At 43.2% G+C, this 17,786-nt stretch overlaps 1 protein-coding gene across 3 annotated transcripts in view; it reads left to right on the top strand.

Moving 5' to 3' along the window:
* Window positions 1-17,786, top strand: part of PKHD1 (PKHD1 ciliary IPT domain containing fibrocystin/polyductin) — a 471,024-nt gene that overhangs the window by 24,739 nt on the left and 428,499 nt on the right. For all 3 annotated transcript variants that reach the window (XR_006604139.1, XM_045071248.1, XM_045071247.1), the window contains exons 10-20: window positions 1,077-1,141; window positions 1,657-1,696; window positions 2,592-2,662; window positions 6,023-6,124; window positions 6,935-7,030; window positions 9,544-9,685; window positions 13,087-13,201; window positions 14,537-14,815; window positions 15,694-15,783; window positions 15,886-15,976; window positions 16,653-16,795. Coding sequence is in view for 2 of the 3 variants with exons in the window: in XM_045071248.1 (XP_044927183.1) it covers window positions 1,077-1,141; window positions 1,657-1,696; window positions 2,592-2,662; window positions 6,023-6,124; window positions 6,935-7,030; window positions 9,544-9,685; window positions 13,087-13,201; window positions 14,537-14,815; window positions 15,694-15,783; window positions 15,886-15,976; window positions 16,653-16,795 (1,234 nt within the window). In the remaining variant the exon portion in view is untranslated. The remainder of the gene's footprint in view (window positions 1-1,076; window positions 1,142-1,656; window positions 1,697-2,591; window positions 2,663-6,022; window positions 6,125-6,934; window positions 7,031-9,543; window positions 9,686-13,086; window positions 13,202-14,536; window positions 14,816-15,693; window positions 15,784-15,885; window positions 15,977-16,652; window positions 16,796-17,786) is intronic.

Below are 17,786 nucleotides of genomic sequence, written 5' to 3'. Positions count from 1 at the left end.
GCCACACAGGCACCCCCATAGTTGGCTATTGTTGATATTGGTTTTTTTTTTAAAGATTTTATTTATTTTATTTGACAGAGAGAGAGATCACAAGTAGGCAGAGAGGCAGGCAGAGACAGAGGGGGAAGCAGGCTCCCTGCTGAGCAGAGAGCCCGATGCGGGGCTGGATCCCAGGACACTGAGATCATGACCTGAGCCGAAGGCAGCGGCTTAATCCACTGAGCCACCCAGGGGCCCCTGATATTGTTTTTATAAACACTGGGCTCTCTGTGTTCCTTTGAATCAGTGTTTTTGTATCCTTTGGATAAATACCTGCTAGGGCAATTATTGGGTCATAGGGTAGTTCCATTTTTAACTTTGAGGAACCTCCATACTGTTTTCCAGAGTGGCTGCACCAGCTTTCATTCCCACCATCAGTGTAAGAGGGTTCCCCTTTTTCTGCTTCCTCACCATCTGTGTTTCCTGTATTATTAATTTTAGCCATTCTGACAGGTGTGGGGTGGTATCTCATCATGGTTTTAATTTGTATTTCCCTGATGAAATGTGATGTCAAACAACTTTTCATGTGTCTGTTGGCCATCTGGATGTCTTTGGAAAAATGTCTATTCATGTCTTCTGCCCATTTCTTAACTGGGTTTTTTGTTTATTTTTTTGAGTGTTGAGTTTGACAAGTGCTTTATAGATTTTTGGTTATTAATCCTTGATCAAATATATCATTTGTAAATATCTTCTCTCATTCTGTAGGGGGTTCACACTTAATAATAGATTTTTTTAGTAAGAGTTTTGGTGTCCTTGTTGTAAAGGCTTTGGAAAGAATGGAGAGGTCTGAAGAGAGTGAAATTTTGTCTCTACACCATGTGTTTAACTGATAGCACATTTATTGATGAGAACTCTAGTTAGTACTATTCTACATATTTTCTCCAATGAGTTCATTATGCCTTCTGAATCTGCCATTTTCACTGACTAGCTGGCATTTTATTTTATTTTATTTTATTTCATTTTCCTGGCTAAAGAGTCAGAACTACTGAACTAAGTTGTCTGGTAATTCTCACCACTGGTTTTGGTTCTTTCTCTAGCTATCCTCTTCAGGAAGACCATGGTCTTGGGACTCTGCAGTGCCGTGTAGAAGGCAACTACATCGGTCTGTCCAAGAAGTAACATAAGTTGAAAGTTCTATGTGTTTCTTTTTCTGTATCAGAAAAATACTAGTTCAAGGATTGCTTCTCACAAGGATGATTATAGTCACTACCAGCTGTTGAGAACGGCTTTAAAATCTATATGAAAGAGCTTAAATAGAAATTAATTTAATCATCACAGTGAGTGGATTGGTGAGGCTGATGGAATTATTTTCACTTTAGAGGAGAGAAAATTGCAGCTAGTGACCAGGGCAGCTGGTTATGGATTTACCATGTTTAGTGTGACTTTCAGCCCGGACTCTGAGCTGCTATGTGCTACCACATCTATCCTTTTATTGTTGGAAGTCAACAGTGACTGTGCTGAGTCTCAGAGGTGTTTATTTTGGGCATTGTTAAAGAAATTACAGGTCTGGGTGGTAACTTGGTGATTATCTGGAGTCCTTGGGTTTATGGTAGCAAGGACCTGGTCCCTGTGACACAGGCAGACTCCTGTGTTAATGTCTGTTTCTTTTCGTTACAGGCTCCCAGAATGTTAGTTTCTCAGTATTTAACAAAGGAAAGTAAGTAACTGGAAGCAAGCAAATTTATCATCACCTTATATTATTGATCTCTTTCTGGTCTTGCTTATTTTTTTGGAATCTTTTATAGTGGAAAATTCTAAACATACAGGAATAAAATAGCATTAATGAAACCTTGTGTACCTACCTGATTTTTTTGACTTAGGTGAATATAATTGTATCTTACACACTCATCTTGAGGTAATGTAAATATTTCAATGTGATGACGGCACAAAGTGGTGGTAATTAGATCTTCAGTAATCTCATAAATTTAAAACAGGACATTGTTCCATAAAATGCACTGTACCATTCTAAGAAATGCCTTCCTCAAGATAGAAAGGGTCCAGATTTCATAGAGTTTTGGAGAGGAGATTATGATTTGGAATGGTTTCTGCATGCCTTAGCTAATGTTCTGACACCATATAACTTGTCAAGGGTTTTCCTGAAAAGCATACTCTCTAACTGACATTCATCCCATTGTAGTGATAGTGGCATATCACCTACAGCTCCCAGTCCCAAGAATGGAGGTTCTCTCCCTCTTTTTCTCAAATTTAGGAAGGAATAACACTAGTATCTATTGGGTATCTACTATAGACCATTTTTTTACTATGCCCTTTCACATTCATCTTTCCCTAACATTTGTGATGTTCTGTGAAATAGGTATTATTGGGACTCCCTGGAAGTAGGTATTATTATCAAAAACTTTCAAAATCACAAAACACAAGTTTCCCCATGGGTATCATTCTTTACTCATCAAAGGGAGCTGGTATCCAGACTGTTCAAAAGATCAGGGGAGGCTGGCCCTTGATCTTTGTTGTAGGCAGCTGATTTAAGAAATGCAATCTCGAATGCTTTTTTTTTTTTTTTTCCCATCTAAAGCAAACCTTTGTCTTGGCAGGTCCATAGTACATAAGAATGCATGGATGATCAGTGCTAAGCTGGAACTTTTCCTGTACCAGACACACTCAGGTACTAATGCCTTTCTCCCTGAACTCCTCACTCCTTCCTTCACACCTCGCTCAATGTTGGATTCTTCTTCCCTTTCTCCTGGTGCCATTTCTCTAAAACCAGGAGCACCTGAAACTGTCCTCCTACCCCCCCATAATGATGGGTGAGAAAAAATTGCTTGTGTGTGTTCTATATTAAAAGAGGCTTGATCATAGACTTCTATACAGAGTTTGTGGATAAAAAATGAATGAAAGAAAGGAAGTCATCCTTGTTCTGTGTTCTGAGAAATAACAGAAAAGCAGTGGCCCCCAAAAGTACAAAAGTGTATCTTTCCGGTTACTTTAATGCCCCCTCTGAACATTCACCCAACAATTTATGACTTGCTAATATTGATGTTCAACGATGGTGTGGCTCTCTGAAGGGTAAACTTCCATGCTGAAAAATGAATGCTGAAAATTGGATACTTGGATGAAACTGTGAACCCAATTTGGCAGTAGGAAGTTCACCACTGAAGAAGAGCGCTTAGGTTTGAGTCTTGACAATGATCATAAAACCATCGTAGATGCGACTGTGAGGGAGGAACCCATTCCAGGGACAGCAGGATCTACCTTTGCCAAAAGTGCAAGAAATATAGTAGGTAGTGGGGCAAATGTCATTCACTCTGTAGAGGGGATCTAATTGTGTAAAAAGCTGAATTTTGACCCTTGCCTTTATTTTTTTTACACAGTGTAACTAGTCTCTTTGGGAGTCAGTTGGAAGAAACCTCTGAGGGGATGGTGGTAATGAGGGCCAAGAGAAGTGGGGCTGGAGCTTGCTGAGTGTTTTACATGTGAGCTCAATGTTTATTTAATTCAGATGAAGACACAGACCCAGAAAGGCAAAGAAACCAAAGTTCCTAGTGCTAGAAAATGCAAATCCAAATTCAAAATCTTACACACAAAAGTAATAAACAATGGGAAGTTCACTCTCCTGGCCACCTGACCACAAGCTTTGTTGACCAACGCTCTTGAACCCTGAACAATTATAGGCTGGTGGGTATCTCCAATCACATAGCTATTTCATATTTCTGGCACCTATGTCTTCTTGGGATGAGGACTCTCAGGCCAGAGAAGCTCAGAGCAGAGGAGGTTATGGGAGAGGGAATGTGGACAATGACATGTTGTGAGTGGTGACAGAGAGTTCCCAGCAGAGCTCTCTGAGGGCTAACATTCAGTGATTTGTTGAGTTCTATTAAGTCATTTAGTCTTTCTGAGGTGTAATTAAAGACCTATATACTGGACAAAATGGTGTCCTTCCTACTCTAAAAACTGTCAAAAAAAGGAGTTGAGGAAGAATCTGGGGATTCATCTACAGTTTTCCTCCCATCTCTAGTCTCTAATTTATTCAGTTACTAGTTTCTGTTGGTTTTACCTACCATTGGCTTCAAGGTACAGTTTTAGTTTACTTACTGCAATTAGACCTCCCATCGATTTCTTAAAGATGATGTGTCTACTCTATCTCTACGACCACTGCCTCAATTCAGAACCCCATCATCTCTTGCGCAGCTTGCCACAATGGCTCCCAGGGGCCCCTATCTGCCATCTGTCCTCTGCTGCTTCCATGCTTAACATCGCCACCGCCATGCCCTACACCAAACACACACCTGATGCTTCTCTCCTGCTGGCTGCCCTCTACAGGAAACGGTACAGGTCTCAGACTCTGGTCTTCTCCTCATCAGCTTCTCCTGCTCCGTTGTTCCCTCTTACCTTCCAGCAACACTGAAATGGACTTGAAACGCAACTTCTCTCCATACTCAGCCTATCACTTTATTTTTTATTTTTTTAAAGATATTTTTCTTATATATTTATTAAAGAGAGAGCATGAGAGGAGAGAGGCCAGTGGGAGAAGCAGACTCCACGCCATGCAGGGAGCTCGATGTGGGATTCAATCCGGTGACTCCAGCTCTATGACCTGAGCTGAAGGCAGTCGCCTAACCAACTGAGCCACTCAGGCGCCCTATCACTTGTTTTATTTAAACACCCTTTCCCTTCTCTCTCTCCTTCACTTGGCCAGTTCTAACTAATGCTTTAAGATTCAGCTCCAGAGTCATTTCTAGAAATTTCTTTGTAGTCCACCAGGCCCTCACTCCTAAACCTCCCCTGTGTACTTTCATGTACTCTTTTTAATTTCACTAGCCCAGGATGTCACAATTATATTGTTTCATGGACAGGAGCGTTATGTAAGAAATGCCCCGATAAACTCCACAACCACTCATGATTAGCTCCTTTGTATCTTCGGTTTACTGGAGAACACAACTCGTCTTCCCCTGCAGGGAATGGAACTTAGAATGGTTAAAATTGGATCATAGAGAGGAAAGGACCAGAAAATCTTACATCTGGGGACTATGAGGCATCTGACAGTGGGGTTTTGAAGCAGTCAGGAGGCAGCACAGAAGGATTGAGGGGTGAGTGCACACCGGGAGAGGAGCATGCAAGATGGGGAAGAGGACAAGTCTCCTGAAGACGGTAGTGGGATTCATTCTTTTGCTTAGTGCAAACTGCAGACTCATATGGGTGAACAGGGCCTTGCTTGGTGCATCCGAAGTTGATTCCTTTATAACATACTACATTACGTTATAAGTAATATGTTACATATTCTGTAACATACATATACATTGTACATTACATGTTCTGTGACTTGTACATTGAGTATTTGAGGTCTGGTGACAGACTGCCTAAGAAAGCATCATGGTATGTAGGGATTTCTGCTGATAGCATGAGTGACTTTCAAATATTGATCCTATAGGTATTATACATACTGCTATAGATGAGTCCTTATATGCGTTTTGAATGACTATTACCAGAAAAAGTTCCAGCTGTTGCTCATCTTAGAAAAGTTGACATTGGGGCGCCTGGGTGGCTCAGGGGGTTAAAACCTCTGCCTTTGGCTCAGGTCATGATTCTGGGGTCCTGGGATCAAGCCCCACATTGGGCTCTCTGCTCGGCGGAGAGCCTGCTTCCTCCTCTCTCTCTGCCTGCCTCTCTGCTTACTTGTGATCTCTGCCTGTCAAATAAATAAACAAAATCTTAAAAAAAAAAGGATACATTATTGAGGGGTGCCTGGGTGGCTCAATTGTTAAGCGTCTGCCTTCAACTCAGGTCATGATCCCAGGGTCCTGGGATCGAGCCCCACATCGGGATCCCTGCCTGGTGGGAAGTCTGCTTCCCCCTCTTCCTGGCTGCTGCTCCTCCTGCTGTGCTCTCTCCCTCTCTCTATCAAATAAATAAATAAATAATATATTTTAAAAAAGAATACATTATTGGTAACCTTCTATTATTATATTATTATCTGGGTCACATTCTGGTCTATATTCGGAAGCTTACTTTTTTTTTTCTTTTGCAGAAATACTATCGGTGTTTCCAGACACTGGGAGCCTTGGGGGAAGAACAGACATCACAATTACAGGAGACTTCTTTGACAATCCTGTCCAGGTTACCATAGCAGGTAACCAAGTTGAAATGGCTGAAAGTAGTTCATAGTTTTAAATGCTGTAGGAGATTACATACCTCTTACGGCATGGAAAGAGTGGGGGAAGCAATTTTTGCCTTTTCTGACTCGTCACACACCTGCCATAAGGTGTTTGACCCATTTTGTGGAGACCAGGTGTCCTGCAGGAACAGGGTGTTCTGCGGACACACTCATAATTCATGGGCAATTGCGTCAGGGTCCTCATCCTGGGAATGAAGAGAAGGGAAAAGTCTGGCAGCCTCCTCACAAAGGTTTACTCCTACTGAAAGGCAACCTCTCTCCTCACCCTCCTTGCTCAGCCTTCTCTATAAGCTCGAGTAGATAGGCATTTGCTATGTAGATTCTTCTGGAATGTCTTTTAGGCTAATCCTTCTGTGGGACTCTTTGAGCACCTTCTGTTCTGCCAGGTAGACGTCTCCTCCGGTTGGTGACGCCAAGGATGCGGGAACATGTCCTCACCATCTCACGTCACACCTGTCCTCCCATGCTCAGTTGAGTGGTGGGGTGTGTCCTCAGTGAATGGCATTGCTTTGCCTGGCTTGCTTTCTGATCACTATAAGCTGCCCTCTGTCCCATTGCCCTGCACACTCCCTTTCTTGGCCCCCTGCATTTTGGGGGACAATGTTTGCTGCATGACCCACATCCAGTTCATTGCCTTAGAATAGGAGCCTGTCTACTTCAGTGTGGTTGTGTTGTCTTGCCATTACTTCAGTATACCTATCTCTCTTTCTTTCTCATTCTCTCTCTTTCTTTGTCCACTTATCTGATTTTAAAAATTCCCCTCAGGTATTCCATGTGATATTAGAGATGTGTCTCCCAGGAAGATTGAGTGCACCACCAGGGCTCCAGGAAAAAGTGCAAGGCTCACTGCCCCTCAGGCAGGTAAGGAAGTCGTCACCACGGCTGTTCAGCGAACTCATTACAACCGCGAGGGACGGAGAAGTAGAAATGAGTGTTTGCTCCCTCAGCTGTTTGACTGGTTAGCTCTGTGAGCTCCGGGCCCCAGACACCACTGTCAGGGCTTTCCTTTCAGAGAGGTGCTTAGCTTTGTTTTGGTGTTTCACCACACTGCACTTCTAGCCCCAATCTGATGAATGACCAGTGGGGTTCAGGGGAGACCTGATCTGGAAAGCATAACTACAGTCAAGACATTGTTGTAGCCACTGGTGGAAACCCCTAAGCTGCCTCCCTCCACACCGTGGGTCAGTTGGGAGTCCATTGTCTGAGAAGACCAGAGCATTCAAGGGCCCTCTCCTGTGCTCATAATGACAGCAGCAGGCAAGGCCAGGGAGTGGGGCATGGTGGGGTGCATTTAAATGCCATTTCTTTTTCTTTGGAAAGTAAGGATGTGTTGTTGCCTCAAGTTTATGCCCGGAGTGGGCTGAAATGGGGAGGCCGGGAGGAACAGGTTCCACCTGTTCTTTGCTGCAGATGAAAAGCAAGGCCCTGGAGCACTTTTCTGGAAGCTCAGGTGTCATTAGGGATGAGGAACCACAGGCTGCTCGAGTCTGTATTCCTCACCTGCCCCACGGGGGGCTGACTTCATGGTTCAAGTGCAGATAGTGAGCTTAACTCCAGAAGCTCTGCACTTAAAGGGGAAGTAACCCAGCAGGGGGAGAAGCCTTTCTAAAGAAAGACCATTCAGGTGTGAAAATGCATGCAAAGCTTTGGCTTGAGCATTCTCTGGGTCCCAGATCTGCCATTTTTACTCAGGGAAGGCTCCCATCCAAGCAAACAAAACTACTGAAGCAGGTGGTAGAGAGAATTTGTGTTTCCTGTCAGGAAATAGAGAGCTGTCCCTTCTTCGAGTGGTTCCTGCGTTAGCTGCTTGGGTAATGGTAGGATTATTTCCTGAATGCAGCTGTTCTTGAAAGTTAATGTCCTTTATGAAGACCTTTTGAAGTTTCTCCTATGAAAGGAGGGCAGAAGACTATGTAAGGCAGCAGTGCTCCAGGGCCTACTGGGGGGTGCTTGGCAACAGCTGGTTGGTCCCGTGGAGATGGAGGGGGTGTTGCGGCTGGCCTCTCCTGAGGGGAGGTGCCCAGGACTTGTTTCTATGCTCAGGACAGGCATCAGAACAGTTCTCCAGTAATCTGAGTACTATATTAAAATATGCTCTTACTTTTCTGCTTGTTTCTTATGTACTGCCTTTTTTTTTTTTTTGGATTTCACAAGGAACGACAGTAGTAGCTTAAAATAGTAATTATAATTACTGCAGCAATCCTTCATTAAGTACTTACATATTTCAGGCTCTTTGTGTATATATTTCACGCTCCCCTTTTTTTCTTGCCAGAATTATTAAATTGACTCATTTGCCTCCCCACCCCCCAACAGCCTTACTGAGATACAATGGACATATAGCACCATCTCCCTTAGTTTTTAGTGCATGATCTCTACTTATTATTGTCTCCATTTTGTTGCACAAGAAAATGAAGGCATTAAGCAGTTTGCTCAAAGCTACACATGTCGGAAGTGGCAGATCTGGAATCTGAATCCACAAATGGACAATTCTTTAGCTGCACCTTTGGTCCGAGGGTGCAATCATGCAATATTGATTGTACATGTACCTTTGGTGTCAAGGTTTGCTTAATATGAAACACAAAGTAATCAGTACAATATCATTGAAAATATCATGTAACGGCAACATGCCACATGATTTGTTCCATGGGTGAATCCACACATTGGGGCCATGACATATATAGAATTTAAAGATTGCTGATTTTCTGGGAAAAAAGGGAATAGAATTCCCAGGTTGAACTAGACCTTAAAAGATACTGAGGGGGCCTCTGCGTGGCTCAGTCGGTTAAGCTTCAGCTCAGGTCATGGTCTCAGGGTCTTAGGATCAAGTCCTGCATGGGGCTACCAGCTCAGCAGGGAGTTTGCTTCTCTGTCTCCCTCTAACCCAACCCACCCCCATGCCCCCACCCTGCTGTGCTTGTGCTCACTCTCTCTCAAATAAAATAAAATAAAATAGATACTGAAGTTCAATCCTGAACAAGAGAAGTCAGAGCACACAATTATGTTGCCCTCCCTTACTCAATCATAGCATTTGTTTGGTTGGTCAGTTCTCTCCATGACTGGCTTCTCTTTCCCGGACACTCCCATTAAAAAGCGCTCCCTACCTTTTTGTGGTCCTCTGAAAATATTTCCCCTTACTGCTCCTTATCAAGTATCTCTTTCCAAGAGTCTCAGTCCGACACTCCGCAATATTGTCTGCTTTCTGGAACATTTGTGTTATCTGTAGAACCTCTCACGTGACTACTCCATTGGGATCTCGGTTGACTTACCTCTGTAGAGAGTATTGGATCACCTTCACTCTGTTATCTGAGGTAAAGTACTTCCCCAGTTTGGGGACGTATGGCCTCTGATGTTTATGAGGTATGCATGTTTTACAGGGAACCGAGGGCTTCTGTTTGAAGTTGGAGAAGCTGTCGAGGGCTTGGATCTCACCTCAGGCATGCCAGGGTACCAGTGGCAGATTGTCCCGAATGCCAGTTCACCACCTGGATTTTGGTCAAAAGAAGGGCTGCCCTTCAGGTATGCTGTAGGAAAAGCAGAGTTCCTGTCAGATGTGTCTTTCTTTACTGGCCTAGGTGAGACCAGGAGACAACAAGCAATGAGATTTCCAGGGGGAGAAATTGGAACATCCACCAATTCAACAACAGTTTGACCACTGTTCTCAACCAGTGTCGGTCATGTTAGTGCAACACAAGCCTTCTGTAGGTGCACACAAACTTTTGATCAAATAGGTAAAATTTAAATTTTCTATGAGTCAGTTTACAGACTACTTCAGGAGATCACTATTAATTGGAACACTGAGCTGGATAAGCCAGGACACTTGGTAGAGAGCAGGGTAAAACTTGCCAAGACCTGAAACCAACCTCTGGCTGGTGCCAAAGAAAGAAGCAAGAATATGTCTTTTGGTCATATGGAACAAGCACCCAGTGCCGAAGGTCAACCCAGTGGCTGGCGCCTAGCAGGGGAATCTGTTGTGGGCTCTGAGAGACATTGTTTTCCATAGCAGTGATGGCAGTGTGAGTATGGTTTTCCTATTAGTGGTTCTGAGCATTTTTAATCCCTTCAAGGACATGGCCAGAATGTCTAGTTTTCTGAAGTGGTCTTAAAAATATAAAAAGTTGAGAATTGCTTAGACACACTGTTTCCTTCGTGTGCCCTTAGCGTATATACAGAGGGATGGATTCTTTACTGTGTGACGAATCTCTTCTCCTTTCAAACCTCTTCTCAAAAGAGGTTGGTCATGACCTCTGGCTGTGAATTCCAGCCATTTCGTGACTTCCTCCAAGGATTTGGGCATTTAAAATTTCAACTCAATTGTGGAATGAAAGACTTTGTTCCCTGTTCAGGGAATTTCAGACATCAAAGAAGCCAAGGAAGGAAGGAAATCTGTGAACAGAAAAGAGTAGTCTCTATTGTCCCAGATGCCTAACTAACTAGGTATTTAACCACCAATATATAGTTTTAAAGTGGCAATCATGGTGGTCCTTTGTGGCACCTAATGATACATCTTTATCATAGTTTTTGAGAACCATCAATCATGTTCAAAGGAAAACCTTTCAGCTATATTCAGTGTGTAGGGAAGTGTTAAGGAGTCAGACCACCTCAAAATACAAAAGGGAATTTTGGCTATATGTACCACCAGCAGGGAATGTCTCTAACTGCCATTTGAAGGAGTTAAAAACCACAGTAACTCTTCCCATTCTCTCTGTCCTTCATTTCTTTAAAATTCAAAATTTTTAAATTAAAAAAAATTAGAGTATTTATTAATTAATTGATAAATCATTATATTGGTGGGCCTTTAAATAGTTATTTTCAAAATGATTTTCAGAAAATATTCTTGGTGGGGCTCCTGGATGGCTCAGTGGGTTAAAGCCTCTGCCTTTGGCTCAGGTCATGATCCCAGGGTCCTGGGATTGAGCCCCGCATCGGGCTCTCTGCTCAGCAGGGAGCCTGCTTCCTCCTCTCTCTCTGCCTGCCTCTCTGCCTACTTGTGATCTCTGTCTGTCAAATAAATAAATAAATACAAATCTTTTAAAAAAATATTCTTGGTGTTTATTGAGATAGTTTAATCATTTGCTTAGCCATATCTGTCTCTAATATTAAGGTCACTAGAATTGATCTGAAACATTAAAAAATATATGGTCATATTTTTGGAGTGTTTCATAAAATTGCCTGCATCTTTGAAGTTGTAGGATGTGTCTTTTGATTTGAAATTGTTGACACATTTGATTGACTTTTCTCTGTGGGTTGTAATATTTTTAACTGGAAAAATAATCTCTGTAGGTGTTGAGGTAATTAGTAGGTTCAGAGCAAATCACTCCCCACCCTTTTTGTGAGATAATGTTCAATTAGTAAACCTTCAAATAATTAAAAACTATTTACTGATCACCTACGTTACACACAACATTGTGTTCAGAAGGTAGAGAGCAAGATCATTATCTTGGGGAATGACCAGCCTTATCATATGCATGTACAGCCACAGAGCAAAGTCAGACAGCAAGGACTGATCTTCCTCCACATATGCGGTGTGTCTCCTGAACTTCCTATTTAGTTCAACAGATTATGTATTGACTTACTACCATGTTCCAGACCTTCGAAGACAAGTTAGTTCATGAGAAGCAACAACTGAAGAAATACCCAACTAGACCAGGTCTAGTTGATGAGGAACCATAGGTAAAGTGTTTTTCTAATGTTATACAACTATCAAGCATCAGAACTAAGATCTGAATTTTTCTGATTTTAAGTCTTGTGATTTCTCCAGAAGTCCACCTATACCACATTATGGCACACCTCCTTTCTCACCCATAGGAAGATGATATTTTAAAGAGACACAGCAGTCTGTGAGACCCCCAGAAACACCTTTTGTGAAGTTAATATCTACCATGAGGGAGACAAAATAGAAGCTTCTCTTAATATCACTTGGGGCCATTTCAGTTGTTGATCTCTAGCAGAGAGAGAGGGAAGGAACCAGGCTCCCTGCTGAGCAGAGACCCCCCCCCCCCATATGAGGCTTGATCCCAGGACCCCGAGATCATGACCTGAGCTGGAGGCAGAGGCTTAACCCACTGAGCCACCCAGGTGCCTGTATTTCTCTTTCTTTTTTTTTTTTTTTAATTTTTTAAAAAATTTAATTTAATTTTTTTAATTTTAATTTTTTAAAAAAATATTTTATTCATTTATTTGGCAGAGAGAGAGAGAGAGATCACAAGTAGGCAGAGAGGCAGGCAGAGAGGGAGTGGGAAGCAGGCTCCCCTCTGAGCAGAGAGCCCGACGCGGGGCTCGATTTCAGGACCCCGGGATCAAGACCCGAGCTGAAGGCAGAGGCTTTAACCCACTGAGCCACCCAGGTGCCCCTAATTTTAATTTTTTAATTAACATATAATTTATTTCAGGGTTACAGGTCTAAAGGTCTAAAGGTCTAAGCCTTCAGACAACCCTGTGCTGCAGCTACAACTTTCCCAAAGACACCTTGATTACAAAGGGAGTTGTGGCCATTGTGAAGGGATGGGTTGAGATACTGACTAGCAGGAGGAATAGCTGTTTCCAGCGTATGCTGGCCACTCACATGACAGAGTCAAGTATTTCTTCCTCCTTGCCACAAAGAAAAACAGTACAGTGGGGCACCTGGGTGGCTCAATCAGTTAAGTGTCTGCCTTTGGCTCAGGTCATGATTCCAGGGTCCTCAGATAGAGGCCTGCATTGGGCTCCCTGCTTAGCAGGAAGCCTGCTTCTCCCTCTCCCTCTGCCTGCTGCTCCCCCTGCTTGTGAAACTCTGACAAATAAATAAATATATATATTTTTAAAATTTAAATTAAATTTTTTTTTTTTTAAGGAAAAATAAAGTGCAAGAACACTCATTTGTTGGGTCTGTGATCCGGGTGTTGGTTGTTTTTACTTCTCTCTGTTTCTCTCCTTTCCAGAGCACGGCTCAGTGGATTCTTTGTGGCTCCAGAGACAAATAATTACACTTTCTGGATCCAGGCTGACAACCAAGCTTCCCTGTACTTCAGTCATTCAGAGGACCCAAAGACCAAGGTATTCGCCTTCCTCTTACTTTTCTTTTTCTTGTCCCTAGTTCTTTACTCCTGAAAAAAAAAAAAGAATAAACATCAAAGTGCTCATTATTTTACTTGTAATTGTAACATGTCACTAAGCAACTAGGAATTTTAAAGTTTCATTTTGTTGGGGGGGTGGGTGGGTTTATTTTTTGTTAAATATTTTGAAAATTGAGATATAATTGACATGATTTTAATTGTTGAAAAAGAATTTGGTTGAATGTGTTGGCACATTTATTGAGCACTTACTTACTATAAGCCCAGTGTTAAGCAACATCGTTTATGTACCTTGTCTCTGATCTTCACAGCACCTCTGTGAGCTAATTATATTTATCTCCATTTTCCAGATAAGAAAATGGAGGCTTGGAAAGATTGTATGGCCAATCCAAGGCCACTTGGATCAGAGGAGGCATGGTAGTTAGAGTTCAGACACTATCTGTCTGATTCTAAAACTTGTGCATTTTCCCCTGATTTTTGGGCAGAGATGTAGGCAGTCTTATTTAGGTATTTCCTGGTCAGCTTTGAAGGATAAGAAAAAGTGCTTTTTTTTTTTTTTTTTTTTTTTTTTTTTTTTTTTTTTTTTTAAAAAGGAGTTGTGTATTTTACATTTCCATTCACAGTGAATGAGAGATCCAGTTCCTCTAAATCTTTGCCAATACTTGGGTCTTTTTTTTTTTTTTTTTTTTAATATTTTATTTATTTATTTGAGAGACAGAGATCACAAGGAGGCAGAGAGGCAGACACAGAGAGGAGGAAGCAGGCTCCCTGCTGAGCAGAGAGCCCGATGCGGGGCTCGATCCCAAGACCCCGGGATCACGACCCGAGCCGAAGGCAGAGGCTTTAAACCACTGAGCCACCCAGGTGCCCCAGAAAAAGTGCTTTTAACAAAAAGCCAAGATTCACTAGCAGCACTGACAACCACTTTTGCCCTCAAATTATTAACATGCTTCTATAAAATTATTTTGCTAGTTGCTAGAGAAACATTGTAGATCTTGGTGCAGTCAAGTATTCTAGGTTTCTCAGGTGGCTTAGTATTATTTTATTCATAGTATCATGTAAAGTCAGGGTTTCAGGTTGCCTGTTTCTGCTCTAAACATGGACATTCAGCCTCATCTGAATACAGTTTAATAGAGAGACAGAGATAGAGTGAGGGGCAGAGAAGCATACACAACCACAGGTGTGTGATTGAGCTGACTTGTTGGAAAAGCAGACCAGTCCAAAGACCCTGTCAGTAGCTGTTCAGGCACTTGCTATTTGAGAAGTAAATGCCCATAAGCTTCATAGTATTGACTGTGATATGCTTCTTGGGCCCCAGGTGAAAGTGGCCTCCATCAAGGTGGGCATTGCTGACTGGTTTGACGCTTGGGAGCAGAATGGGCATGACGGGACTTGGCAACGGAAGACCCCGAAGTTGGAGCTGGTTGGTGGCACCAGCTACTTCCTGGAAGCAGAGCATGGTGGGAGAGCCCCCAGCAGGGGAATGAGAATTGGCGTCCAGATCCACAATACCTGGCTGAATCCTGATGTGGTCAGCACTTACCTCCGAGAAAAGCAGCAAATCCGAATCCATGCCCAGAGACTTCCAGAAATCCAGGTGTGTGGTTGTTCTCCATCCTGTGGGGTTGGATTTAGGGGCTGAACGCTGGAAGGAACATCATCTGGCCAAATCCGCCAAATCTTATTATTAAGATAATTTTATTTGTGGTCTTAGTAATTTCCAGGTAAATTCTCTTTTAGAATCTTGTTCTCTGGAGTAGAGATAAAGTCCTGCAAACAAACAGACCCACGTATGCAAGCACATGAGTGTACACACACGTGATTCCTTTGCTGTAACTGATGCAGGTCCTATCTCTTCACTCATGGTGTTTTCTCCATCTGCTTTGTACAGGTCAAAGCCTTTGGGTCTCTCTGTGGTGCCCCATACTTGTGTTGAACAATATCAATGCCCTTTCAGTTGCTCACTTCTTGGTGTACAAAGATGAATCCCTATGGACTCTGCTTTTCAAGTTTAGAGTCTAATAGTAACACATGTATGCAAATAACCATAGAACAAGGTAGAAAAGAGCAAGTGATGGAAATGACCGATCTTCCTTTGTAACTAAAATATAGTGCGCCTGTCAGGGAGCATGCGAGGAGCCAAGCAGATACGGAATAAGAATCTGCTCCTGCCCTCCGGCCCCCACCCCACCCCTGGGAGAGGGCGCAAGGCGAGAAGGGCTGAAAGGGGTCCTTCAGGGGCTGCACTGACGTCTCACACCCTAACAAGAAGTGGGGGATACGGGTGAATAGGGAGATCGACCTAGAAGAGTTTTCTTTCAGTGCTGACACTTGGGTTCACAGATATTTCTAGATGGTAGTGAGTTTAGATAAAACTGAAATTACAAATAAAAGGAAATAGACAGTGGAGGAGATGTGTCGCGAGTTTCTCTGACTTAATTAGCCCGCGTCACTTATTCCTGTCACTCTCGACAGATGCTGACCGTGTCTGGCAGAGGGAGCTTCGTCCTTACTTGGGACAATGTCACCAGTCAGCCAATCCCTGGAAATGTCACAGCCCATCAGGTGGGAACCTTCTTCAAATAATGACAGGTGGAGGAGTTGGGGGAGAGGTCTTTATGTCTATGGTGTACATTCTTGAGTTTGTTGTTTGTTTTTTAAAAACAGATTCAAAGAGCCATTGAGGAGTTACTTGCCGTCAAATGCAAATTGGAACCCCTTTCGGCCAGCAGCCTACTCTGGCTTGGGTTTGAACAAGGTGTGCTTTCCTTGGCTTGGCAAATGCTGATCCTCTTCTCCATTGTCTTTCTCTCTATCTTTTTCATTTCCTGCTACCAGAGTCAAGAAAAGTTACCGAAGCTGGATTTGGACACCCAGTGGCCATGAGAGTGACGTCACTTGGTGTGGGTTTCAGAGAAAGAAAAGCCATTCCCCTGGGGCTCTTGGGTGGAGCCTAGTGCTCCCCATGCTGCCCATGGGAGAAAGGGCAAACCATACAGGAGGAAATGAAAACACTACAACAGTGTATCTTATTTAATTCAAATTGTAGCCAAATAAAGGAATTGTTACACGAAACAGTTGAATTGTCACATGAAACATGTTTACCAAATTGTAAACATGCGAGGGCCACTTTTAAGATACTAATGTGAGCTCAGTTATAGTCAGAGCTCCTTGTCTCTGCTTCTCAATAGTTTTTGATGCCATGGTACACAGAGAAAATTGTCATCAATGTTTGATGGTCTGTGGCAGACAGAATGGGGCTCTGCTGTCAGGAGATTTCAAGCCTTCAAGCTCAAGCTCAAGCTCAAGCTCTGCTAACCCAAAGGATCAAAGGCTGATGACACGGTGAACTCATAACCCAACCCCGTGACACATGTTGGGAAGCTCTGTCTTATCAATCTCTATGCCCGTCTTCCTGTTTTATCTGCCTCCAGGCCCAGAAGGTTCCAGCTTTGAGGGGGACCTCACCAGTGGGACAGAGCCCTTCTGCGGGAGGTTCAGCCTCCACCAGCCTCGACACCTTGTCCTAATACCCCTGGCTTCCCAGGAGGGCTACCAGCTAGATCAGTACACGCACGTAAGTAGCAGCCCTCACCCTCCTGGGTAGGTTGGGTAGGGAAGGTTATGCTCTGGGGTTGAGACTGAGGAAGCAGAAATACAAAGGAGTGTTTGCTGGGATCTGCTCCATGCACGTTTCAGGCTGAGATTCTGGGTTTCTTAGCTACTGTTTCAAGTGGTGAACAGATACCTCTGGTCCTTCATTAGTTAGTGGTTCCATGGAAATGCCTTTGTCTTAGCTGTAGATCCATGGATGATTTTACATGCTCCAGGATCTTCTTTGCTCATTGGGGAATAGCGTGGACACTGTAGTCAGACTGTTTGATTTTGAATTTTGACTCTACCCTTACATGTCCTCGGGGTCTCGATTTAGTTTATCCCTCTGTGAAATGGGTAGTCATATGGTCTAGAATTGTGGTGGAGATTAAATGAGATAACCTACTAATGTGTGCACTGGTTAGGACTCTGTTAAATGCTAGTCACTGTTATTTATTATGTTTTTTTTTTTTTAAAGATTTTATTTATTTATTTGACAGACAGAGATCACAAGTAGGCAGAGAGGCAGACAGAGAGGGGGGGGGGGGAAGCAGGCTTCCCACTGAGCAGAGAGCCCGATGAGGGCTCAATCCCAGGACCCTGGGATCATGACCTGAACCAAAGGCAGAGGCTTTAACCCACTGAGCCACCCAGGTGCCCCTATTGTTTTGTTTTGTTTTGTTTTGTTTTTTAATTAATAGGTTGACTAGCACAGCCATCTTTCATAAAAAGAGAGCAGCCTCTTTGCCCTTTGGGAGCTAGAGGGAGCCTAACGGGCTGGCTGAACTCATGGCAGTGTTTGGGGGTGGGTGGCTAGAGGACTCTCCTTCAGGCCTGAGATTGTATCATTCTTTGATATTCCTCAAAATTCCATCTCCTCTGTGTTTCAGGGTTCAGTCAGTTCTTAGTGGAACTTCCCGGGAGAGCTTGGATTAGGCATGTCAGGTTGGGGTCCCGTCCATCTTCCAGCGTGC

Source organism: Mustela putorius, unplaced genomic scaffold (genome assembly GCF_011764305.1).
Source record: "Mustela putorius furo isolate JIRA1106 unplaced genomic scaffold, ASM1176430v1.1 tig00003983_pilon_pilon_pilon, whole genome shotgun sequence".
In the NCBI taxonomy this organism is placed as follows: Eukaryota; Metazoa; Chordata; class Mammalia; order Carnivora; family Mustelidae; genus Mustela; species Mustela putorius.
Note: the sequence above shows the minus strand (reverse complement) of the source record. Positions and strands in the feature narration are given on the sequence as shown.